This window comes from Tiliqua scincoides, chromosome 6 (assembly GCF_035046505.1).
Source record: "Tiliqua scincoides isolate rTilSci1 chromosome 6, rTilSci1.hap2, whole genome shotgun sequence".
Lineage (NCBI taxonomy): Eukaryota > Metazoa > Chordata > Lepidosauria > Squamata > Scincidae > Tiliqua > Tiliqua scincoides.
In genome coordinates this window covers 52379450-52405821 of record NC_089826.1, presented here as the reverse complement: position 1 = coordinate 52405821, position 26372 = coordinate 52379450, and the positions used below count along the sequence as shown (strand labels likewise).

At 40.8% G+C, this 26372-nt stretch overlaps 1 protein-coding gene across 1 annotated transcript in view; it reads left to right on the top strand.

Moving 5' to 3' along the window:
- SH3RF1 (SH3 domain containing ring finger 1) overlaps nt 1-14376 on the top strand; it is a 68367-nt gene extending 53991 nt beyond the window's left edge. The window contains exons 6-11 of the mRNA XM_066631992.1: nt 433-587; nt 2261-2431; nt 2575-2834; nt 4491-4846; nt 5730-6064; nt 11961-14376. Coding sequence (XP_066488089.1) covers nt 433-587; nt 2261-2431; nt 2575-2834; nt 4491-4846; nt 5730-6064; nt 11961-12129 — 1446 coding nt within the window. The 3' untranslated portion in view covers nt 12130-14376. The remainder of the gene's footprint in view (nt 1-432; nt 588-2260; nt 2432-2574; nt 2835-4490; nt 4847-5729; nt 6065-11960) is intronic.
- The last annotated feature ends 11996 nt before the right edge of the window (nt 14377-26372 follow it).

Here is a 26372-nt window from a genome sequence, read left to right as displayed (position 1 = left end):
ATGAATATGGGCAAACACGTCCCCACCACCCTCTGGAACTGAGGGGAGCTCTGCTCCCTTTGGCCCTGGAGGGTCCTCTGAACCTATCAGAGGCCATGTCCATCCGCTGCCTATACCGGGCTCAGACTGAGCCCAACAGTTTAAAAAAAAAAAGCAACTTCTGGTTTCTCCATGAAATCAGAGGTGACATTTTTAATACCTATAAGGCATTAGGAGTCCCAGGGAGACCTAATCCACAGATATGAGGGCTCCCTGTAATGTATGAAGAATAAAATTTTTGTTGTCTCTTAGTTTATTGCTAATTTATGCTAATTCCAGGTCTTTTTTAGATTTTGTGTTTTAGATTTTAGATTCACGTGCATTTATGCATAGAGATACTATTTGCCGTTGAATATTGGTGTCAAAAGTGACGTCATTTTTATATCCTTCTAGAGTATGAATCCCCCACTGCCACCGCCGCCACCTCTGATATCTGCTACGATAATTGCCCCGACATCTACTGGACTGTCTTCAGGAGTGGCACAGAAGTCTGCATCAGGCTCGTCTGAGCAAATAGCACATTTGCGTCCACAGTCAAGACCAAGTGTGTAAGTGAAATCCAAATGCATTAATGATTAACAATGATGAATTCTGCTTAGAGGGTAAGAGTTGCCAAAGAACATGTGTTAAGGCATTTTTCAATAGATTCAGAAATGTTTATGACACCATCTGGGCTGGAAAATACTCACTGTATGTAACCAGGAAGCAAAAGCATCAGAATATGATTTGATACTTGACCTCTCTTTAGCACTTTGTCAGACTTTTTGCTGACAGCATTTATAGTTTTGATACTTAATGTGCTGTTTCGGGTTCCATTCTATACATATCTGGAAATAGTCATCTATTTGAACAGTGAACATGTGTTCTCATCCTTGAAGCGTTACGGATGACTAACAAAATACTGAACAAATTGTGAATTTTTAATATTAAAATATTAAAACCAACAGCAAGTTAGTGTTGCAGGTCATGCTTGCAATTATATTGAAGCTTGTGTAGTTTAACTAGTGGGTGGAAGCTTAGAATGATGGCAGAAAGCTGCTACCGACTGTAATATCTTCTCACTTGTGAACTGAGCAAACTGTTTGGGGTATAAATATTTTATATACAACGTATGTTCTTAACAACATGTCTATATATAAAAAAAATCACTACAGGCCCTACTTGAGAAATATGGCAGTCAAAGAGATGCCAAAACTCCAATCAATTTGAATTCCAAAAGGAACTTGATTCACTACACCAAAACTTAAAGTTTTGTTGGTACAGATGTAAACCGAAAGGTTCATTGCAGCCCAAATAAATTACTTATTTCAAGCCAACTTATGTAATTTAAACTTTTATTTACTATAGGAAGTTGTGACAACATAAAACATTAGATAATGAGGCATAGTACATTTCCAAAAAATTCATTTGTCTGACAACTTTCATAGGCAAAATTCTCTTTCTTTAAAACCAATGCTTTTAGAAGGCAATGTTCTCACTTTCTCATCTCAGTTGGGCATTGGGGTCAGAGCTTAGTAACACTTGCAGATTTAGACCAGCCAGTAGACAAGCAGGCTTCAAAATGGACATTTTAAGTGTTGATGTTGATCACTGAGAGAAAGTGAGATCAGGAAGTAAATTACAACAATTGGGGCAGTAGTTTTAACTGTCAACTATTGGGGCAGTAGTCTTAACTGTTAAAATGATGGACATTTTATAAGCTTGGAGTGGAAATGTTATTGACTGGTGGTAAAAGCTTTGAAAGAGAACCCTAGGGTGTTTGTGCTGTTTCTATAATGTGTTTATGCTCTGTTACAAATCTGAGGATGAGTTTTAATTTTTGTTTAACTAGCATATCAAAATAGTAACCAAAAGAGCTTTTCCGTTACTGGCAGGGATAGATTAAGATGGCAATAGATAATGCGGCGATTTAGGTCCATTTCATCCGTTTGCACACAGATGCTTGCCACTTGAAAGCAAAACTACATGGGAGCTGTTCCTTGTGGCAGATTTTGTTAAACTGAATCCTATCTGATGGCAGTGAGAGAGGGTCTGTTCAATAGGGAGAGGGTCTGTTTAAGGTCCTCAAAATTGCTACTTGCATCCAAGTAGTGTCATTTCTGAGAACAGTCATGGTGCAAGTGAACCTTTAAATTGAGGCAACGAGGTAGTAAGAAATGGCTTAACTTTCCATTCTTTAGTATAGCTTTCAGAACCTTGTGAACTGTTGTCTTTTTTCCAGGTATATTGCTATTTATCCATACACTCCTAGAAAAGATGATGAACTGGAACTAAGAAAAGGCGAGATGTTCTTGGTGTTTGAACGTTGTCAGGATGGCTGGTTCAAAGGGACTTCCATGCATACAAGCAAAATTGGTGTGTTCCCTGGCAATTATGTGGCACCAGTCACAAGGTATGGCTTTCAGTTGATGTATCATTTGTGAAAAATAAAAGGAGCAGACCTTTTTAAGTATTGAGTTTATGTAGTTGCTGTGGTTTGTTTGGGGAGAGGGCTTAGCTGATATTGTGCATAAAAATGTACATTTCCTCTAACAGGGCAATGACAAGTGCCTCCCAAGCAAAAGTCCCTGCATCAACTGCTGCTCAGACAGGACGGGTGGTAACCATGGTCAGCTCTTCCACTGCTGGAGGAACATTGCAGAAACTTCAGGGAAATGGTACAACAGTGAACTCCAGTGTGGTACCAACAGCTGTGGTCTCTGCAGCACATATACAAACTAGTCCACAGGCCAAGGTTCTTATGCACATGACTGGCCAAATGACAGTGAACCAGGCTCGCAATGCAGTTAGAACAGGTAAACATTGCTTTAGTCCTTTGATTTGATGGATGAACACCTCTGAAATCCCCTCGATCTTGTCAACCTTCTAAGCATGGATTAAGTGGTAAGAGTAGAGAAAGAACCAGTCTGTTGTAGTGAACTTGGACTTGAGAGATCTTGGTTTAGGTCCCAGTCAACCATAAGATCACTAGGTGATCTTGGCCAGTCATCTCTAAGCGTCACTTGCAAGTGGTAGAGCAAAGATAAAATAGGTCACATATGCCACACTAGTTTCTTTGGAGGAAGAATGATATGTAAATGAAATATGTCCAGTATAAAATCGGGTATTCTTGGGAGTGCACGTTTGTGATACCTTTTAACAGTGCACTTGCAATGTGTCTATGGGATGTGGTGGATGTCAGACATAGCTATTTTCTCCATGAAGCTCAAATTGCTTGAGAGCTTTGCAGAATACATTTGATGGAACTGTAAGAAATCTTTTTTACATACTTAAAAGTTTTGGTGTGTTATTGCCCACGTTCAGGGTTTGCCCTTTTTGCATTTCCCCAGTGAAGTCTTCATAGTGCTCTCTCAGAGTAATACAACCTTTTTGGGTCTACCACCCACCTTTTAGCACTAACCTAATATATAAGACTAACTTCTTACTATAGATGTCCATCATTTGCTTTTCTTTCTTTCCACCTTTTCTCTCCCTTCTGCTTTCCCCTCTGTTTGTCTGCCTCTCTCAAAAGTATTAAAAGTGATAGTTGTGCCCTGGTGAAATTAGTTTGGGAGAAACTAGGTTGTGGGCCAAAATTAAAGGAAGCAAAAGAAAAATATGCAGGATGCTTTGCTTGTTTTAAAAGACCCAGTTCTGCCATTAATTTGGTTTGGTGTTTGATATGTTATATATCGCTGTTCTGTATCGCTTGTACTCATTCCTCCTGTTGGCAACCTTCAGTCTCAAGACTATGGTATTGCGCTCTGAATGGTGGTTCTGGAACAACATCTAGTGTGGCTGAAAAGGCCAATTCGGGAGTGACAATCCCTTCCACACAAGGAGCAAGTGCAGTCTGTCCCTGGTCTGTCTCCCTGGCTATGGGCCTTCCTTCTTTGCCTCAGTCTGTTGGCCAAGTGTCTCTTCAAACTGGGAAAGGCCATGCTGCACAGCCTGCCTCCAAGCGGGCTGCTCAGAGGCCAGGATTTCCCACTTGTTGAGGTACACTCCTAAGGCCTTCAGATCCCTCTTGCAGATGTCCTTGTATCGCAGCTGTGGTCTACCTGTAGGGCACTTTCCTTGCACGAGTTCTCCATAGAGGAGATCCTTTGGGATCCGGCCATCATCCATTCTCACGACATGACTGAGCCAACGCAGGCGTCTCTGTTTCAGCAGTGCATACATGCTAGGGATTCCAGCATGTTCCAGGACTGTGTTGTTTGGAACTTTGTCCTGCCAGGCGATGCCGAGAATGTGTTCATTATAGCATCGGGTACTGGTCAGTTATTTTTAGTACTGTATACCTGTACCAAGTGGTTTGGAGATCTTAGTTGCTATAATGAAACACCCACACTGGGCTGTTTTTAAAACTTGAAACAGAGGGGATCATGGTGGGAGGGAAATTCTTTTAATAGTGGAACAATTAAGATTTTTCAGTCTCTTGAAATTTTCTCTTTTGTTCCTTCACTTTGCAGTTGCAGTACATGGCCAAGAAAGACCTACAGCTACCGTGACGCCAATTCAGGCTCAGAGTTCAGCATGCCTTATTCCTGCTGCTGTAATTATTCCACACCATTCAGTTGCCTCCCAACAGCTTCAACCTCAACTTTCAAATGCTGCTGCTTATATCACAGCTGTGAATATCAACCGGACAAATGTTCCACTGGTTTGTGCAGCAGCTTCTTTGAACTCTCCTGTTACTTCTGCATCTCTGGATGGAGACGCAAGTGGGAGAATCATGACTGCTCATCCTGGCACTCCAGCCTCCCCAGAGAATACATTAACATCTGGTGGAGTGACTACTGTCAGTAAACCAGATAGAGATGGCAAGGTGGGTATGATATTTTGGCTGCCTCCCACTCAGTTTCTTTCTTTATAATGGCTACTACATTAGTCTTGGATAAAAAATAACTGACAGTGGGATTTTGTGGCCTATTTTAATAGCATTTATCTCCCACCTTTTTTGATGTTTAACATAAGTAGGTACACTAGTATTGATGATGATCAGATTTCTGTTCTCCTGAGAAGAGGGCAACTTGAGTGAGTTGTAAATCCTGATTATTGCTCAAATAGCAGAAACATAATTTTATTGATGATATCAGTTAAACTTGTTTCATATAGCAGCATGAATGCAGTGAACAATTTGCCTGCAGTTTCATACATTATACAGAAAAAAGAGTGCTCAGGTTGTCCCCTACAAAAGTTTTTCATACATTAATGTTGCATCTCTCCTTGGATTTTGTATGTAAGGCCTCAACTCCAGTTGAGCACATGTGTTTCACAGTTTCAGAGCATTCTTTCTAGATACCATCAATTGTATTATGGAGACTGACCGCTTGTCCAGGAATGGCTTGATGTAGCAAAATCCAGCCCCTATTTTTTAGGTAATAGGTTGGCTCTCATATATAGAAACGAATAAGGAGTAGAAGGAGAAAACGGGGAGGGCTGGGAGAATTTGAGCAATATGACTCAATTCTGCTCTAGGTGTAATATCACATTTAGTGTTCTGTGCTGCTAAAACTTTCAGCTTTTAAGTAAAAAATGTGATTAATTCCACTTCATTTGCCAGTCTTAACCCCTCAAATTCAGGTTTTTGTATTGTGTTTTCATATCTGTGTTTACTAAATGAAAAAGACTAGCAAAGCCCTGAATGTTTGTAACAAATTTACTCTTGTAAGTACTTCTTTAAAAGAACTACAAATATTTATTTATAGAAAGAAAAGAAGGGGTTGCTGAAGTTACTTTCAGGAGCATCTACCAAGCGCAAACCTAGAGTTTCACCACCATCATCACCAACTTTGGAAGTTGAGCAGGCAGAGCTGGCCCTGCAAGGCGCTGTAGGTCCAGAAGTTCCATCAACTTCTAGTCATGGAAGAGTGGACTCCTGCTCCATGGACAATGAAACACCTACATCAATACTAGTGCAAGAGAATACTCATAGGAAAGCAAGTTCTTTGGATTCCAGTATTCCTGTAGCTCCTCCTCCACGGCAGCCCTGTTCTTCATTGGCCCCAATCCTGAATGAATCCAGGCCTGTAGTCTGTGAGCGGTAAGTCATTTCCCTGTCTCTAGTGTGATCTGAAGAGAACATCTCATCTACTAGTGTTATTAATGCTGGTAGTGAACTTCTGTGTGATTGTGTGCCCTCTCATTACTAAAAATCTCTATTAGCCCATCCTGGGTTTGAAATGTGCTGCTGTTTTAAAAGTGACATCTTAGTCTGACTCTGATAATGGCAACTGTCCAGGGGGTCATGCATGTTTAGAACTCTTGCTGTGGCAGGAAGAAAGCCCCAATTCTGTGGTCATTGGATCATATTATTATTATTATTATTAACAACAATATTTATATACCGCTTTTCAACTAAAAGTTCACAAAGCGGTTTACAGAGAAAAACTACAGTGGTGCCTCGCATAACGAAATTAATTCGTTCCACGAGTCCTTTCGTTATGCAAGTTTTTCGTTTTGCGAAGCGCGTTTTCCCATAGGAATGCATTGAAATTTAATTAATGCGTTCCTATGGGCAAGAAAAGTCAGAACAAAGTCAAATTTGGTTTACAAAGTGTTTATTAAGTGCTCTTTAAAGGCATACATACTGTACTGAGGATTTCAAAAACGGGGCGATGCTGAGTGGGGAGCTTAAAGGCTGTAATCCTGTGCACACTTTCCTGGGAGCAAGCACAATGGGACTTACTTACATAAACTGACATGAAGATCCTCCCCTTACTAGGGTGAAGGGGATCATAAACTGACATGAAGATCCTCCCCTTACTAGGGTGAAGGGGATCATAAACTGACATGAAGATCCTCCCCTTACTAGGGTGAAGGGGATCATAAACTGACATGAAGATCCTCCCCTTACTAGGGTGAAGGGGATCATAAACTGACATGAAGATCCTCCCCTTACTAGGGTGAAGGGGATCATAAACTGACATGAAGATCCTCCCCTTACTAGGGTGAAGGGGATCATAAACTGACATGAAGATCCTCCCCTTAAAACAAAACAAAACAAAAATTCGTCTTGCGAAGCACGGGTCATAAAAATTCGTTGTGCGAGTTACCAAACTTCGCAAAATGCTTTCGTTCTGCGAGTTTTTCGGTGCGCGAGGCATTCGTTATGCGAGGTACCACTGTATATCATATCCAATATAGTTTTTTTTTCAGCTGGGATAACTTCTGTGATTTCTCTGTGGTTGTGTTCTTGGAATGATGCAGCGTATACATCCAACCCAGAATCCTAGCTGGCTGGTTACTGTTGGAAATGGCGATGAACCATATGGGTTGCTGGTTTGATCTATCAGGGAATTTTATGTTAAAACTAGATTTTAACCAACACTTATTCAGTACCTATAAAACTGTGGTCATTAGCATTCTCTTTTCACAGAAGTTGGATCAGTACAAATTCAAATATTTCATCTAGTGAATGTTTTATATCCACAGCCGTTACGTACAAGTTTTGCAAATTGGTTTTATTCCCTCAGGAATCTTTTTAAATTACTGAAAAGAGTCCAACAGACATCTGAGTTCTCAGGCTTGTTTCCATTTACACATAAAGCAGCAGTTTTCTCTTATTGCAACATTTGGCATGCTCTAGCTCCTTAGCTGGAAGGGACTTCTAGCAGTAGTGATTATCTCCTAGTCAGACAATCCTCCTTAGGTAGTTTATCCCAGACAGCTTGTAGGTATTGAACGGCATGCAGAATCTTGAAATATGTCAGACGATACTCCTTAGATAGATCATCCCAGACAGCTTGTAGGTATTGAATGGCATGCAGAATCTTGTAATATGTTCTCTTTTGATATCTCAGTATCTGGAGAACATGATATGGGAAATAATTCAGTACAATGTACAGTTTGTAGAAAAAGTGCTTGGATGTCTCTTAAGGTCAAGCTAGGTATGTACACAAGTGATCTTTTAACCCTTGATGTGTTGGGAGAGAACCTGTAGTGCAGGGAAGGGGCGTAGATTGGCCAGAATCCTTGTGGGGGTCTCACTTAGCTCAAAGTGTGGTTCGTATCCTGATTCATGTGCCTGCTCCCACCTATTTGTAGTTTTTTTAAACGCTGTAGCTGAACGCCAGTTAAAACTTTTAAAAACTATAAATAATGCATGAAAGTTGCACAAAATGCTAAAGCCCCCCTTTCTCTCTCTCTTCCCCCCCCCCCCCCGGTCAGGGTGTCAGGCTCTTTTGTCCTTTCATCATATGCTATTGATTTAAAAAATAAAATAAAAGGTCAGAATCGCACATGTGTATGTTTGACCTTTAGTCATGCATCAGCAGGTTAAAGAAATGGGAGCAGGATGATACAGACTCATAAGAACAGGTTGTGCATGCAATCAACTTTGGGACTGTTGTCATTGGAGCTAGGAGGGAAAAGGCATCCCCTTTTCCCTCCCCCATTCACAATAGTAGCACTACTTGGGGACTGTGAGAAAACATGGAGAGGAAGTGACTGGGAATTAGAACTCTATTTGTGTATATGGAGGGGGTGTTCTACATAGCACAAAGCTATTTCCTGTACTATAATTCTGGCAGTAACATACTAACAACAGCCCCTCCCCCTGCACATATTCTTCAGCTTTCTCTTTGAGTTAGTGAGTGTAGCTTGCACTCCTGGTCATGCACAAAGTACTATCCCTATGGGGGATGTATAACAGTAGGAAATGGAGAGAAAATGGAAATGGCAATGTAGGCAATTAGGGATTGCTTGCTCTGGGGCATGCCTGCTTGGAAATGGGTTAATACTTTATCTGCTCTTGGACCCTTGCTGCTCCTTCCTCCCCTTCCCCAGTGCAATTATTTTCACAGGCACTTAGTTATTTTCCTTATTTAGAATTCAATGGTGAATAATGTTAGGGAGATTGCTTCTTGTCTTGTGTGACATAATACATACAACTTAGGCCAGATACAAATGGGTTAGACCAGATGTGATGTTACGAGTAAATATGTCATTAGACCTATCATTTTTTCCCCCCTAAAATTACATAGGGTCCCTCACAGGCATTTTGTATTTAATCTTTTCCCCCTATGCCTTAGTCTTGACAAAAATCACACATGTATGCCAGTGATGTTCACCAAGACCATGGTGCAAATGGAACAACTTAAATACCATCTCCCTGTCCATTGTGGTCCCAGTCCTGATTGAGTCTGGTTTGATTAAAGTTAAGGATACCTGAGTTACAGGTGGCTGCGTTGGCCCTTTTGCACAGCTTGGTGCTTCTTGTGGTGCTTTTGTACAGGAAAAGAAAGCACTGGACTGGCAAGAGCCAGCTGTTTCAATTTAGATACATCTTGACTTCTGGACTCCAGAGGAGAAATGATATGTATCTTGGAAACTTATCTTTTGAACTTTTAAGCTAAATAAGGTTGTAGGATTGTTGTTTTAGCATGGAGATTTGTGTTTTCCTCTATAATTGAACCTAATTCTTGATATTGTGAAGTCTTTCTCCATGGCCATTCATGCAAAGTAGCTTAATTTTAATCCCTGTGAGAACCTCGCCTATGAACATATTTCACCTTTTTCTTTTGCTGTGTTTGGGGTTTTTGTGTCAGGGGGCCCAGATCAAAACTAGCAGGACTTAAGCTTTGGTTGCTAGTCCCCTGATGCTGTGAAGAGGTTCAACCTAATTCACAATATGTTTACTTTGGTTAGAAACAGACAATAGCTTAAGAAAGTTAAAAATGATTTGGGAGGCTTTGCTTCCTGTCCTGTGTACAAATACTTTTCTTTACCTTGTCCAATGGCCAGACAAGTTTGTTGGAGTTTTCAAACAGTGCATAAACCTTTGTTTCCCAGTCTACTAGATTAGACCATCATGACCTGGCCCGGGGTGTGTGTGTGTGCGTGTGTGCACGCCTTTTATTTCTTCAGAGAAATAAAGTGTTTTTGTTTTATACTTCCAAGGAAAAGACATTGGGCAAATGCAGTATTGCCTTTTTCTACTTCCCTTGGGAAATCAGGGATTGGGGAATAGTATGTAAGCACTGATAGCTTAAAAATGTGAGAGTTTCTGAATTTCCTTAACTTGAAGACATGTATTGGCAACCAGAAAAACTGATACTGTAAATACTCTAGCACAGTGGTTCTCAAACTTTTACCACCAGGACCTACCTTTTAGACTGAGAATCTGTCAGGACCCACAGGAAGTGATGTCATGACCAGAAGTGACATCAAGCAGGAATTGTTTTAACAATCCAAGCCTGCAATCCTACCCACACTTACCCAAGAGTAAACCTCATTGGCTATTGTTGCTAAAAGCATATACATAGTAGCCTGTGAAAATGTTACAGAACTGTAACATTTCCTCAAATGCAGTCACTACCATGGTAGCATCAAGTTTAATATATTATAAATAAAATATTGAAAAGAGTGGGGACCCACCTGAAATTGGATCACGACCCACCTAGTAGTCCCGGCCCACAGTTTGAGAAACACCACTCTAGCAGCATATTACTGCTGATGTATTTAATTCAGGTTGCCTATGGTGGAGTTACTATTAACTATACTTATGGCAACTATTGTAGTTAGAAAGCTTGTTTTGATCACATAACGCCAATCTTGATGAACTCCTCTAGCATTATTTGGCCATGTTACTCTTTAGTTCTCCATGAAAAGGAAATGCAATTGATAGGCATATATTTTATATTTTTCTGTTGGACAAAAATGGCAATACTGTATTAAAAATTGTGTGCTAAAATTCTTTACCATCTCCTAATAGTCATTTCTTCACTGGAATTTCACTGGAAAACCACAGGAAAATGGTCTGTGTAGGTTTCATGTCATGTTACTGTCAACTCACTTTTTGTCTAGGGCCGGGGTGGACAAACCCTGGCCCAGGGGCAATTTGTGGCCGTTGGAGACCCCCAATCTGGCCCATAGGTAGCCCCCAGTCTCCAATGAGCCTCTGGCCTGTTGGAGATTTTGGAGCCTGTGCCAGACGCATGCTGCAGACCAAGTTAGAGTAAGGCATGTTTTTCCTTGCCTCTGATACAGTTATGTCTCAATCTGTGCTTTATGTTGGAGGTGTGTGCTCAGGAGTTATTTATAGCCCCCCCCCCTTCAATTTTCTGGCTTGGTCTGTATGTCTAGCAAAAGCACACCCATAATTGTCCCAAGTGCATCAATTCATGTCTCCATGTGTTTTCAGCTTTTCCCTGGGCATTATTTTACACACACCCCATTGCCCTTGAACAACTTATGTGTTCCTGGCTTGGTCTGTATGTTTTCCACTGTGCAAGAGGTGTCTGGCAAAACAGTTCATAGTTCTCATGTGGTTCTACATGTCTGTATTATAGTTCTCATGTGCATTATAAATAAGCTCAGTAAAATTCATTCATTCATATAAGTTCCATCTCTAACGTATTCATATATGTAAATTTTTTCAAATTTGAGAAGTAAATTTTTTTTCCTCCTGACACAGTGTCAGAGAGATGATGTAGCCCTCCTGCCAAAATGTTTGCCCACCCTTGGTCTAGGGGATACATTTATTTTTGGATTGAGAAGCTTACAGCCAGTGGGTGCCAAACCCTTCCTTTGAACCAGATCTGGTGCCCATGGAAATCCTCCCCTGGTTGACTGGAGCTTACCGTTCGTTCCACCGGACAGCTTGCTATCTCTGCAGCTGATAGCCCCCAAATGTCACGTTGAGCAGCCACTTCTGCATTCTGGCAACGCAGTATGCTTGGCACCCAGATTTATGGGCAGACGAAACTCTTCATCATGATGTTTGGGGGGCAATTAGTAGAGACAGCAGGCTGCCCCATGGAATGATAAGCTCCGTTCTCACTGGGGATAGCTTTTCTGAGAAGCAGCATTCTGTGGTTTGGAGACCACTGCTTTAAACCATTCAAGTTGGCTTCCTGTTGCAAATTGCACTTAACACTTTTTGCAAACAATGTCAGTTTCTGTAATATTCTAACTAAAAATATTTTCTTACTCCTCAGATACAGAGTTGTGGTATCCTATCCTCCTCAGAGTGATGCTGAACTTGAACTTAAAGAAGGGGATGTTGTTTTTGTACACAAAAAGCGTGAAGATGGCTGGTTCAAAGGCACACTGCAGCGAAACGGAAAAACTGGCCTTTTCCCTGGCAGCTTTGTTGAAAGTATCTGAAAAGACTCCATTTCAAATTGCACAGCACTATAAAGTAGCACAAATATTTTGCAAGAGTGTGTGCCACCATGAAAGACTTTTTAAGCGACTGTAATATAAACAGATTTATATTTATGTTTTCCAATGTCCCACAGCACAATTCTGCCAGCAAAGAATGATTATAAGACACTGCTGGGTTTTTTATCATTTTGAATTTTTAATTGTAATGTGTGCCTTGTAATGTCTGATTTGTTCTGCAGAGGAACTTTTTTTTCAAATATAACACAAAAGAGCAATTGTTTACAAGGCTGTAACTAATTTATTCTTGGTTTTCTAAACTTGAATTCTGTTTAATAGCTAAATCTTGGTGATTATGATTAACAAGTTATTAATTTATGAAATGAGGTAAGGAGAAGCTGGATTATCTCCTTTATACAGAAGCATAGTGTCAGACAGACTGCTTTCTCCCACTGTGTGTGACAGTGTATTAAGTTTGTTTTATAGGTTAATGTTGGTTGTAATGATGGTGATGTGATGTCAAACTGAAACTGCAAAATGGGATAAAGTGGCATTGTGGGCTTTTTAATATTTTGGGTGAGAAACTCTGTCAATGGCAACTCTAAATTCCCCAGCTAGGGTAACATTTCTGAATGGCAAAAGATATAACTGCAACTGACTTATACCTTAATGTTCTTAAAATGGGAATGAAAAATGGAGAAGATGCCAGAAACAAGGGAAACAACTTCCCCTAGCTTCTGTTTGTTCAAGAGTTTTGGACAAATGTCAAGATTTAGCTTTGCATATTTGGCTAGTCCTTTGGGCACTTGGCACTCAGAATTTAAATGAGATAAAATATGTTAATCACAAAGCACTCAGAGAAATGGGAAATAGCATTGGTGATTAGCTGCAAATGTTGGGAGGATTCACAATTTAAATTCAAGTTGCACTCACTGTCTAAATATGCCAAGAAATGTTTGCTTCTTTTCCTTTTCAAAGTGATCTGCATGGCTGAGAGGCAATTTTACAATGTTTGAGCAATAGTAGTGGTCAGTGATACACTTGTGTTTTTAAAGTAAAGGCTGTAAGAACACTGTGAAAATTTTTGCTAATTTTGTAACTATTGCTACTTTCATATGTCTTAACTTCTCATTGTCTTGCATGTATGACCAAATTCTCACAGACATAACAAAACAGTGCATGGTTTGTAGACTGCATTCCAGTGTCCTGCTGTGGGTTATCCTTATTCTTAAAAAAAAAAAATGCCCACTTGTGGATGTTAAATCAACCAATTTTCTGCTAGCACAGAAGCTACTGATCAAGACTAATAAGTGATTAGGTTCTAATTAAGTAGAGAGTACTCTGACTCTTCAGCATCCTTCAAGCTGTTGATATTTAAAAGCATAAGAGACTTGGGAAGCATAATGTCCACCAAATTTCAGGTATGGAAGGAAGTTCTTCTGCTTCTTTACTTACTGCCTTTGCACTCTTGTCGGGTTTTTTAAATCCACTTTTTTTTTCTAAAGGGCAAGTGCAAGGTGTGATTCACACTGCCATTTCACTCCTTTCTCTGTCCTTTGCCATGTGAAAGGACCTTCTAGCAAGTATTCTCTCTCCCCTATGCTGAACAACAAGGTAGTGACAGGTTTTAATACCATGTCTGTCTTGACCTGGGTATTTGTGGAGATGATATCCCCCCAAGTCCCAAGGTTGACAAGAAAGAATAGTGTTCCTGCTTGATTTGAGACTCTTATTTATACCAATCTTCAGCTAAAGTATAAATCTTTGATTAAAATATAAATATCTGATTGGAACTTTAAAAACATATTTTACTGATTTACTTTGAGTTGGTTAATGGTCTGAACTTTCACAACTATATGGTTTGCCGGCAAATCCCGTCAGTGTTCTCTATTCCCTTTCCATGTTAACAAAAATGACTGGAAAGCGCTAAGAAAAAGGAGCACAATCTTCTTGTTCCCTTAAACCATTTCCTGGATGAGCAAGATGGAAATTGGGTTGATTTTTCCTTCAAGCTCCACAACCCCTTGCAAATGTCTGTGATTTCTTAACTGGAAAAATTGTGTGTCGTGGAGGAGATTTTTCTCCTTTCTGGTGCCTCTTCATCTCAGATCTGTGTAAGCCATAACAAGAAATAGGGGATGGAAGTTGGCAACAAAGGGACCAAATATGCATCCCTTGGGTCTGAATTCATCCTGGGACCAACTGTCTGACCCTAAACTAATCCTGCAAGGAAAAGACTATTTCAGAATTGTGAGAGTTTTGGTGGTGTGTGTCTGGGGGGGGGGCGGCGGGGTGTTTAAAGATTCAGCACTGGTGACCCATAGTATCCATATGTCTTGTACTGATGCTTGACTATAGTAGGCTTAGCTCAGCCTGCTCTTACATGAGGTTTAACTAGCTATTACTATCTTTTAGTCTGGTGGGCTCCTATGGCTTTAAGTGTTATGTGATAGACATAAATTCATTGGATACAGCTTTTTCTGGTCTAGATCTGCTGTCACAGGAAAAGCTCCATTTGTTAAATTTCTGCCCATCACACTGCTGTTTAAACATAAAGAACTCTGGGGGGGGGGGGAATTGGGTGTCCTTAAGCTTCTATACCTTCTTCCACCCTGTCAGAAGTGATGGGCAAGGATATCTTATTTCTTTTCAGGATGAAACTTGCAGCATCACTTGACTAAACAGAGATACAATATAGATATTAGAAACCTTTATTGGCATAACAGACAACAGATAAAACATGCAAACAATAAAAAGCCAATAAAATAACCTAAAAGTATCACACATCTTTTGATTCATTCAAGGCTATCCAAAATGCACACAAATCCCCAGAATACAGTTTCTCAACAATCATGGCTTTTATATATTGTAAATATCATGCAGATGTTTGCGCCTACTAAAAATTAGACATAGATATTTAACTGTCTTGCAAATGCATTCTTGATCTCTTCCTTCTAACAAGGAACATTATGTCCTGCCCCTCCCACCCTGACGGGTTAACTATCTGATCTAAATATTGTAGTCGAAAATCGTCATATAAGCAGCAAGTAAATATCATATGCACAAGAGTCTCAACAGTGTGATTATCACAAAGACATCATCTTCCACTTATCTCTATCCCCCAAAATCTACCCAATAGGAGATTAGATGGAAAAAATATTAAATCTTGCTATGGCAAAGGCTCAGCCTTCCTGGAGATTAGTCAAACAGTATAGATAATTGCAGCTTGATTCTTGCGCCCAAGAAAGGTGAAAAAGGGGTGAACAGGTTTTCCTAGCTGCTGCTGCTGCAAGTTCTTGTTTTTCTATATCCCACAATTTAATCCTTACCATTTTATATGCAGATATTAGGGTAAGGTGCCTATCATATCACCTGAAAGAGCTAATGTTGTATTTTTTTTATTTATAAAGTTGGGATAGTCCTGGGGATAAGCAAGAATCCCTCAGAACGCCTTGTAACAGGATCTTCATCTGCCTTGTAACAGATATTCATCCAGGTTTTTAAGTGCCTGGCCCAGGCTATTGTCTCTATTTTATGCTGGCCTGACTCAGGCATAAAGCTGCGTAGGGTGCGCAATGCACCATAGCAAAAATTTTATATAGAAATGCTGCTTGAACCTGCTGCATGAGGTGAGAAAAACCTGGCATCCACACTGGGCTGCCATATAATAATTGTGCTATTACCTTGGTGTTAAAAACCTTTAAGGCTAATGGTATATGGAACTTTCCCTGATTTGCAAAAAATCGCAAAACTGCCTGTAATGTTAGCCTTGCAGATTTGACAGCAGTGTTGCGTTGAGCGACCCATTGATGTTTTCTATCAAATTCAATGCCCAAATATTTTAAATTCAGATATCTGTTGGATTGTGTTGCCCCTAAATGACCATCTGTAACTCCTGCTAGATTTCCCAAATATCATTATTTTTTAATTCCAGTTTGAGTTTAGTCAGATAGTCAATTGTTGCATTTATCAAACGTGACAGACCAACTTTAGTGCACGATAGCAAAATCATATAATCTGTGTATAACAGCATAGGAATCTGAAGTAAACCTAACTTTGGAGTATGAGCATCTATGGAAGTTAAGAAAGGGGATAAATTATTAAGATATAAATTAAAAAGGGTAGGGGCAAGTATGCACCCCTGCTTCACTCCTTTATTAATCTGCACTGGGTCTGACAAGATGTTAGAGGCAGCAAGTCTAATGCAGCAGGTGTTATCCTGATAGAGATTTTTTATCAGATATAGGAGGAGATACAATATAAAGGAGAAAAATATAGACTAGCTGGCTAATTATTTTCTGATGTAAAACAGCTGATTTTTTTTACATTACAGATGGCAAGGAAATTATTAGCTGAAAGGAGTTTCTTTCGATATTGAGTAGTTTCATAATGTTCTTAATGTAAATTGTTGAAATGGAAATCATTCCTAAATTAATACCTGTATGAGACACTGTACAACTCAATTCTTGTGGAATTTTAAAAGATTCTTACTTGAATATTCATATGCTATTCAAGCTATTTGAAATGAACTTTTAGTTAGGAAAGTGCTGGCAGAGCTATCATCAGCATAAATTGACACTAATGTGTCAATCTTATTTTCACAAATTAGTGTTTTTATATATTTTAAAAGACTACTGCAGAGAATTTTTCTCTTTTCCAGAAGGTGGAATACTTGTGTGACACAGGTACCTCTATTCATAGGGTTTTATTAAGAAAAGTCTATCAAAATATGAATTAATACAATAGTGTTAGATATAATGCATTTTCTAATGACTTTTTCAGAAAATGAATTGCTTTTTTGTTCTAAGGGCTTGTTACACAGCAGTACAACAATAACAGAATTTGCAGTTTTTCATGCCTTGCGGTCTTTATAAAATTGTGGGAGTTGGGTTGGGTTTTTTGGCTTGTGTGTAATTGGTGTAAGAAAAAAAACAAACCCTTTGCATTTGTTTTGTGTATTCCCTTAAAGAAGTTCTGTGGAAAATTTTACTGTCTCTATATTTGAGGTCAAGTGAATGTTATGTGTTGATTTACTCTGTTAAATTTCCATTCCTAATAAATATTTTCTTAGCAAACAGCATTAACACACTGTGTGAAAGAATTGTAATTACTTGCAACAAGTTTCAGGCTGTGGGAATTTACCCAACTCTGTGGTAGTGGGGGACCAATTAGAGTGGGCAGCCCACAGATGGATCCAGATGGCTTCCTGTTAGCTCAAAGCGCAACCAATCATGGTTGGTGGTTCTGTTGCTGCACTAGTAGATTTGTGGAATACAGAGATAAGCCAACACGCTTGCTCCCAAATGCCCTCTCCATCCTTACTGAGCAAAGACATCTTCTTGGTTTTCTTCTTCACTTTTCTTCGTCTGGGAGCAATGAAATGAGATGGAGTTCATCTGGAGTGTTATTGGAAGAATGGGATGAATAAAGTGGAACAAGAGCTTGTTTTTTTTTTTCAAGTCCATCCTGGTGGTGATGGCAGCAAAGAAGTCTCTTTGCTACCATGGTATCTGCTCAGTGTTGTCCCATACAGTTCTAGCTAGCAGAGCTTGTACAGCTAGGTCCAAAAGGTCAGTCTGTTTAACCAATTTCTGTAACGTTTTGTAGCTATGTATTTACTACGTACTTTGACCTCCAGGGAGATTAGGACAGCTTACATGGTTTCACTACCCCTTTTTATTGTCAGAACAACTCTTCGAGATAATTTAAACTGCCTAAGTGTGACTGGTCCAGTGTCAGTCAGCTTTATGGCCGAGCATGGATTTGATGCTCTTTCTTCCTCATCCAACACTATAACCACTACACTTCCACAAATCTCAACCATAATATTCTTCTGAGTTCTCTTCAATACTCTTCAAGTATTTAGGAACTTCAGTTGTTCTGAAATGCTCGAGCCTGACTGTTAGCAGGGACTGGTCCTTGAAAGCATATTATCCAAATGTTCTATGTGCATTTGCTTCCAGGCTCAATTCTAGGTGTTGGTTCTTTTTAAAATCTTCATGATTTGGGGCCTGGATACTTAAAGGACCATTATCTGCCATATGTCTCTCCCCATAGTCTGATCATCATCTAAGGCACTGCTTTGGGTGCTGTTGTGACTGAAATATGACAGACATACTCTAGGAGCAGCATCTCTGGTTATGGCAGAAATATTTTGCAACAGTCTCCTGCCTTGCCCCTACACTCAGTTTGTTAAAGTTAAAACGTGATTTTTCCAATTAGCTTTTGAAGGTGGCTGTTCTAAGAATTGCTTGCTAGATGAATTTAGTTTGTGTATGCTTCTGTTTTGTGTTTTGTTTATGCCTAAAGTGCATTGGTTTGATTCTGCAGCAATAGGCAAGGAATAACCTTTTTATAATATAAAATATAGTAGTCTAATAATGCATGTGTTATTAATCTGTTTATACAAATAAAAACAAAGCTGTGTAAGATGAACTACAAGAAGGTAGGAAAGGAAATTAAGATGATCGGACTGATGAGCATCTATATCTCTGTCTGATGCTATCAATATCTGTAGGAGGTGGTTCCTGTGCCAAGCCTCTCATGCTTTATTAAATCAGTCTAGTTCTGCTGTCTGCATACCATCGGGTACTTCAGAGCTGTTTATGCATAAAGCATATTCCCTGTAGGGAGAAAAATTCAGACACAGTTAGGTGATATCATTCAGCTTACAACAGAAGAGATGTTTTGGTGATTTTTATCATGAAACAAATCCCAAAAGGATGCTATGGGGACTAATTTTTCAACAACAACAACAAAACATGGAATACTGGGAAGATGTGAACAGTAACAAACATGAGATGTTGAAATGTATGTGAGGAAAGAATGGGGGTGGCCTGAAGCTTCTAATATGGTGCAAAAGGAAAGCTTTTGAGCAGAGAAATCCAGGCTATTAAAAGGAGGCTTGTTTGTTCTGTCAATAGCTAGAATAAGTGGATAATGGCAAATTAAAATAAGACTGCTCCCACCAATAAACAAAACCTCTTGGTGCAGAATTTTTACTAATATGATTCTGGACCAGTTCAAGCATAACGTGAAGCTATGGTAGGATGTGCATGACCTACAGTAAATTTTGAATTTGTATGCTCTCCCTCCTTTGTGAGCAGGAAGATTTATTAAATATAGTATCTGCAAGTTGGAACAAACTGCAGATACTCATTTCTCATTTTCTCATTTGATCCAAGTGAGAACAGAGAACTGATTTGTGGAAACTAGCATTGCAAACCATGTCTTCCTAGCTTGGTTTGTTAACTGGGCTTTGAACAAACCAGTCTTTGGATGAAACAGGAAGCTGAAGTTTTGTTGCAGGTTGCAAATGGAAGCTTTACATTTTATTCATTTAAATGATTTATATCCCACCTTTCCCTCCAACATCATTTGGTATCAAGTGATAGATCAAGCATCTTTGTAGAACTATAAAAATGCAACCAGGCCTGTCTTCAATTCCTTTCCTAAGCTATGTATTTGAAGAAGAAATATCACTGATGGGTGGCAAGGGGGGGGTAGAGGCTATGACTTGAATCCAGTGCTTGAACCACTGCAGTTGCTAGCATGAGATATGTAGCAGTCCCCTTTGGTTGTCACAGCTTGTCACAGTACCTATGGTAGAAGGTGTAGGGCCCACTTAGGGAGCCTGGTTATCCCTGACCATCATGAAGGTCAACAATTTTTGCAGAAATTCCACCATGAAGAAATATTAAGAATAATTACGTACCTTTTTTTTTACAAAAAAATTGCTTAATAGGACGATCTGCTTTGCAACAAACTGTATGAGACTTTAATGAGAAAAGTATTTTAATGAGTCTTTATTCAGAAAAAAAACACCATGCTAAACTCAAGTTTCCTCAGTGCAGAATAAGAAAGAAAACCTGTCTTGATTGGAATAGCACCTGTACCAAAATAATGTTGAATAACTGAAACAAAGCAATTAATTTATAAAATAAGTAAGGGTGGGATCACATAATATGAGTTTGCATGTGATAACTGCAGATCTGTCTTAATGCTTGAACAGTTATCAATAGTTCCTGCATGATTGGCCACTGCGGATCATTGCCTCTTAATCATGCAATTACCCAACAGAAGGTGAGTCTATCACTGTGTTTAACATTTATTAAGCAGTAATTATTTATGCCCTATAGAACGGATGCAATTTCTGCCCAAAGCACTGATAGAAAAACAGACAAATAAGGTAGCAGAGCCACACAGAAATGAAGATGAAAGTTATTGACCCAGGAAAAGCTTCAGTGTGGAATATGCAGGTTTGGGTATAGACAGCTGGACCGAGTCATCTTAATTGCTGCAATGAGTGTGTTGAACCTGCTCAAAGAAAAGAAGGGTGGGATGCAGTTTGAGACAAGCAGGCACCATAAGAAGCTGTCTTACAGAGGCAGCCCATTTGTTCATGTAGCTCAGTATTAACTGTACTGACTGACAGTGGTTCTCCAGGAATTCCAAATATTTCCTGGCCCCACCTGAAGGTGCTAGGGACTGAACCGGAGACCCTCTGTGTGTGAAGCATGTGCTATGTTCTGTGCTGTGGCTGTTTGCCAAAGAATGAGAACGGTAGTAGTAGCCTGAAGGATATGAATGGGATGGGAAATACCATATGTGAGTATTTAAAGTGCAACCGCAGCCTGTTCTTTTAGGCTTTAATGAATGACCATGCTACAGTTTCATTGACTAAGAGTATATCTAAACAACGTGCTGGTTGTGTGGAAAAGCACATGCCTGGATCCATGCAGCTTGGCACTGCATTTAAAGGGTTCCTAACCTATGCACAAGATTACCAGCAATCTGCATTCCATATGGATGCTGCACTGGCATGGACACATGGAACATATAAGGGGTGGTATGCAGGCATGGTCAAATCCAGTGCCGCTTAACTCGAGTCGAGTCACAAGTCTGTGCCCCTGTAACTCAAATCAAAAATGTGTCCTAACTGGCATTTTCCAAGTTACCTGTAGCATTGACAACTCAAAGATTAGTCATGAGTTTTTTTGTTACACATGTCAGGTGTGTGGGGGGGGGGGAGCTGCTGCCAGGGTGTGTGTCAGAGTTCTCTTTAAATACTCGCTGGCTGCCCCATCCCATCTGTAAACAAGGCAAGAGTGGATGGGATGGACTGCGAGAGAGCAGGGACAACGGGGAGGAGGGTCATGTGTAGCAGCTTTGAGGCTTTCCAGAATGACACAATCCTTTGCTGCTCTACTCAGAAGTAGTTCCACTGCAGCTGGTCATTCAGGGGGCTTCTCCCCCCCCCCAAGTAACAACAAAGCTAACAGCAGCTATGTGATTGGAAAGTGTGATCTCTATGAACCGCTTCCCCACCTCTTTTTTCCCTGGGTTTCTCCAACCAATTCCAAGGCAAGAACCCCCTTAGGCTCCTGCTCTCCCTCATCCAAAGAAACAAACCAGATGGCCCATCCTTCATACAATGACCATTGGTTCCTTCAGGGTTCCAAGAGAGCCTGGTCCTGCCTCCCCCCTCCTGCTCAGATGCAAAAGCAAACATTAACTCTTCCCTGCCTCCTCATTTGAACCTCCCTGCTGCTCGCCCTGTCTGAGTGGGCCCCACAAGGTTTTTCACACTACAAAAACAGTAAGCAAGCACGACAAGACATAGATTGAGTCTGCATGTGTAGGGCGTGAGTGCCAAGTCAGAACAGCGATACCAGAGGATGCGACAGCTCAGGCAATGCCATGATCATGCCTTACTTTTGCCAGGAACAAGTCGATGAGGAAGGTCTTGCCAGCATCCCCAGGAGCTTCTAGGAAAAAGCTACCCAGCATCTGACTCAATGCTGCTAAGGATCTCTCTATAGACAGCAAGCTGTCTTGGGGACAGGAAGAGGTGATGGCTGTGAGAGGTGTGAGGCACAGTTGGGCTGAAGGAGGGATGGGGCCGTGGATGCTTTACCAGGTTCACATGGCAGTTATGCATCAAAATGGCCCCTAGAAAGGTCCTACATAAAGCATAGCCTCCTCACAGGGTGACCTTCAGCACAGAGACACGCATAGAGCTCCCCATTGCAGTAAGCATCAAAGATAAACTTGAACAGTTGCCCAGCAGCTACCAGCTCACACAAACCACTGTAAGTAAAGGGTTGGAATTTGTGAGCGAGGTTCCCCTCACTGTTGTGGGGCATGATGAAGAATTCCTCCCAGTTGTCCACCATGTGCCTCACGATGAGCTCACCCAACTCCCAGGCCATTAGCTGAGTCTCATGAGATAAGAGAGGGACTGGAACAGGCAGGCTTCCTCTTGTGATGGGGACAATAGTGTGAGGCACCATCTCCTCACTGACATTTAAATACTCAATTGCCATACTGACTTAAAAAAGGGTAAAGTTAAAAGGGCCAGCCTGGCCTCAGTTGCCATGTAGGCCACAGGCCTCTCTCAGCCAGTAGTACAAGGAAAAAAGCCAGCCAGACCTAAGTAACAGGAAGGGTTCTATAATTCATCCCCAAATTTAGATTTGCCCCTTTAGGGGTTGATTAGGGTGAAATCCTAAATTATGTTTTACACATTTATATGGGTAATCTTTGTAAGCAAAAACCAAGTCGATATCTCATCAGGCCTAAGAGATATTAAGGAATCTGTGAAAATACTTTTTACCCCCTTAAGGGGTCAAATTTCTAAAAATCCCTTCTTAGTGGATCCTTATGTCAAGAAAGGAATATAGAGTTATAAAGCCTGTAATAATTTTTTTTCTATCTTGTAAGATTCTGTAGACCTTGGTTGTGAACCTAAGGGCCCCACAAAAAATGTTTCCAGTGGGACCCTGCAGTTCCTAAGGCTGGCCCCTGGTTTCTCATAATGTAAGGGCACAATCCTATCCTGTGCTGGAACAGGCAACCTAGGAGGCTTGCACTGTATCCAGTGCAGGATTGTGGCCAGAAGCAGCTTAGCCAGAGGCAAGTGGAAACTTTTCCCCTTACCCCCCCCCCCCCCAAGGGCTGTCACAAACATCACCCTTGGGGTAGGGAAGGACCAGGGGAGATTCCCAAGTCAAGCAGGATTTAACCCTCCTCCACCTACACCATCCTCCACAAACCCCCAAGAGCAATGTTTATTTATTTAGCTTACTCCAAGCCCCAGGTCCTATTAACATACATGTCCTTGGTTAATTATTGCACTCAATTTTCATGTAAAAGATTTTTATTATAGCTTTAAGGGAGCTTCAATTGCTCCAATAACATATTTACATGAATTATAGTAGCTTAAAAACAAGAAAAGATCATATCTAAAAAGAGGCTAAAATTACCATCTTACAGGTCTCTCAGCATTTCTTCCAGTATAAAAGCTGTTAACCCCCAGCTCCCTTCCTCCTGCTGTGTGTGTTTTCAGGCACCCATGCCCAGGTTTTATTCTTTAAATTACTAATGCAGTACACCTGGGTAACAAACACCCAACTTAATCCATCTTAAAGGGAAAGGGACGTGCCCCACCCCGTGACAAGGGCTGCTGGCCCCTATTGGTCTCCTCAGACTTGCACCACCTCTGGAGAGCAGAGTGGCTTCATCTCACTCCGTTCTGCCTGGGAACGGGGGTTGGAATCCGGCATAACTGCTGAATCCCAGCCCCGCCCCGTCTCCCTACCCGCCCGTCCCCATGACCACCCACCGCCTGCACTCCCCCCACCCAGGAACGCCTCCCCTGCATCTCCCCTATGCCTATCTTTTATTCTTGTGTCGGCCCAGTCGGGCCGACGCAAGACTCAGCGGGGAAGCCGCCACAGAGGCCGGATTCAGCCTCTGTGTGTCAGCACATCTCCTTGCGCTGATGCAGCTTCCTTGTAAGGAGGTGCAAATGTATCTTTTGGCATGTTTGCAACCCTCCCGGGCTGGCACAAGAGACTTGTGTCGTTCCAAGGCACAGTTAGGATTGCGCCCTAAGGACCAAAACTGTTGCTAATTTAGCATGTACTTAAATCAGTCCTTGCGCAGCATAACTTCTAGTGGCAGAAATAAGTTCATTTTGTTTGGAAGTAGTTGTACAAAAATTTCAGTTATCCTGTTCTTTTCCATTTATGAAAGCCCTAGGGGGACTGAACAGGCAATACTCTAATCCAATCTTTGGCAGTTTCCTCTGAGAATTGGGTCTGAAAGAACATGCTGCGGATCTCTGGAGATTTAAGGATTGGTCCAAAACCTGTGGATAAAGGTTTCTTTTAAAAAAAAACAACAACAAAACCCCAACCAAACCAGCATTTTGACATGACAGCTGTCACAGGCACAGTCAGATCTTTATCACACAATTTTCTTTGCATTGGAACAAAACTAATTAAAGGGTGTGCTTTCCTTTGCTTTTTCGGTTGCCTAATTGCTAATTCTTAGAAATCCTTGTTTTGTTCATCCTCCCCACCCCCTTTTTCTCCCCCCCTCCCCATTTGACAAACTGTTCTGGATCCACGTTGCATTTACATAATTTGAGCATCAGTGCTGTGCTACACCACATTAGTTCAAATGATGAATAAGCCAAACTAACTGGGGCATGCAGTAGGCAGGCAGAGAATAGGGTTCACTGGGCATGTATGCTGTAATCAACTGCAGATTCTTAAGGGGAAAAAAGAAAGGGAGGAAAGAGTCATTCGTATCTTGTTCTACAAATGAAACATGGAATTAAGCATCAAAATGGATGTTTATTTCCTTTCTATTATGCTGAAAAATGTGTGGTGGTTTTGTTTTTTTAAATCCCTGCTGTGTAATGTTTTACAGGGAGCACATCTGGTTCATTACTTCTTAGAAATTCAAGCTCTGATTGATTGATTTTTTTTTTCAAAAATAAAGTGCTGGTCTGAAGCACATTTTACTTTTTACTATGGGACTTGATATGAGAGAGAGTATGGGAACTTGAAATACTTTTTATAGTGGGAGACCAATTTTGTGTTGTAAGCGAGTTGTGAAAAGAGACACTTCTAGTAAAGGCTAGGAAATTCTACTAGTAGAAAGTAAAGCAAATGGAAGGAATTTGAAAAGAAAAAGCATGCAGAGAAGGGGACACCGTGCAGACGGAAACCTAAAGAATAAGTTGAGGGGAAATGTGTGAGTAAGGTGCTCTGAAGTGGACTGAGCCCAACTGTCCCATGGACTTGGGCACCAACCCTGTGTGGGCAGAACTCGAAGATTGCACGCACAACAAAGAACCGATGTGCAGCTAATGCGAAATTGTGCACACTTGCACATTCTTAAAGGGAGGCTATATTGTCCAGCCATGACAGCCACCCCACTTGGGAGGTCTGCAAGGCACGTAATCTTCTCCATTTGGAACTGTCCACTCCTAGGGAGGTTTAGTGTTTGCACTATTTTTGTCACAACTTAACATACTGGCTTACTTGCTATTCTTTGCTTCTTTGCTATTTGCTATTATCTGAATCTGACCTAATTGAAATGTGACACTAAGCGTGTAGAAAAACAGACAACTTGCGTGTGTGGGGTTGCATGTGGCTGGCATCTAGTTTCAATTGACTGTTAGCCTCTGCATGTGCAGTATCAGTGTGCCAATTAGTCATTCATCCAGACCACCGAGTCCTGATCTGCTGCTAATGTGTACCTATAAGTGAGTTGAAACAAAATGCAAGTTGGGTGAAACACTACACAGTCTTGTTTCCAGTATCACATTTATGTCGGAAAACAGAAGAACTGCATCTGAAGTTACAGTTAGTGGGATGAAGTCCGTGCAGTCCAGCCCCAGTCTGCCAAAATTCAGTCCCATTAACAACACATATATGTTCTACACAGGTGTACTGTGTCTGCCTCTCTTCCTTTTTGTCATCAAGTGATAGGGCAGATTGCAGGCTGCGTGCCTGGGGGAATATCTTAACTTTCACAAGAGCTATCCACTTTACTATTTTCAAAGTGAGAGTTTGCAATCCAGGCCTGACAATAGTCCATTTGGACAGTGCATGCACAGAATCTGGACCAATTTGATCCAATGGCCATGTGACCTATGTGGCATCCATAATTGGTACAGTGTTAAGACATAATTGATGGATCCTGGATTCCGGGGCTGTTTATAGCCTTCTGGTGCAGTATTTGCCCCATTTCTACAACCATAATGTGACAACCAGGCAACAGTCATGGGGAAGGAGAAAGAGTCATACTTTGGAGAAAGCATCCTTGCTGGGTGGAAGCATTTTCCTTCAAAGAAAAAAAATTTGACATAAAGAAGAATATGTTCTGGAACAAGGGCATAGAAAATGGGACAGCTTTGTTTGAGGTTGCCTTTTTCTTTTCCATTTAAATGA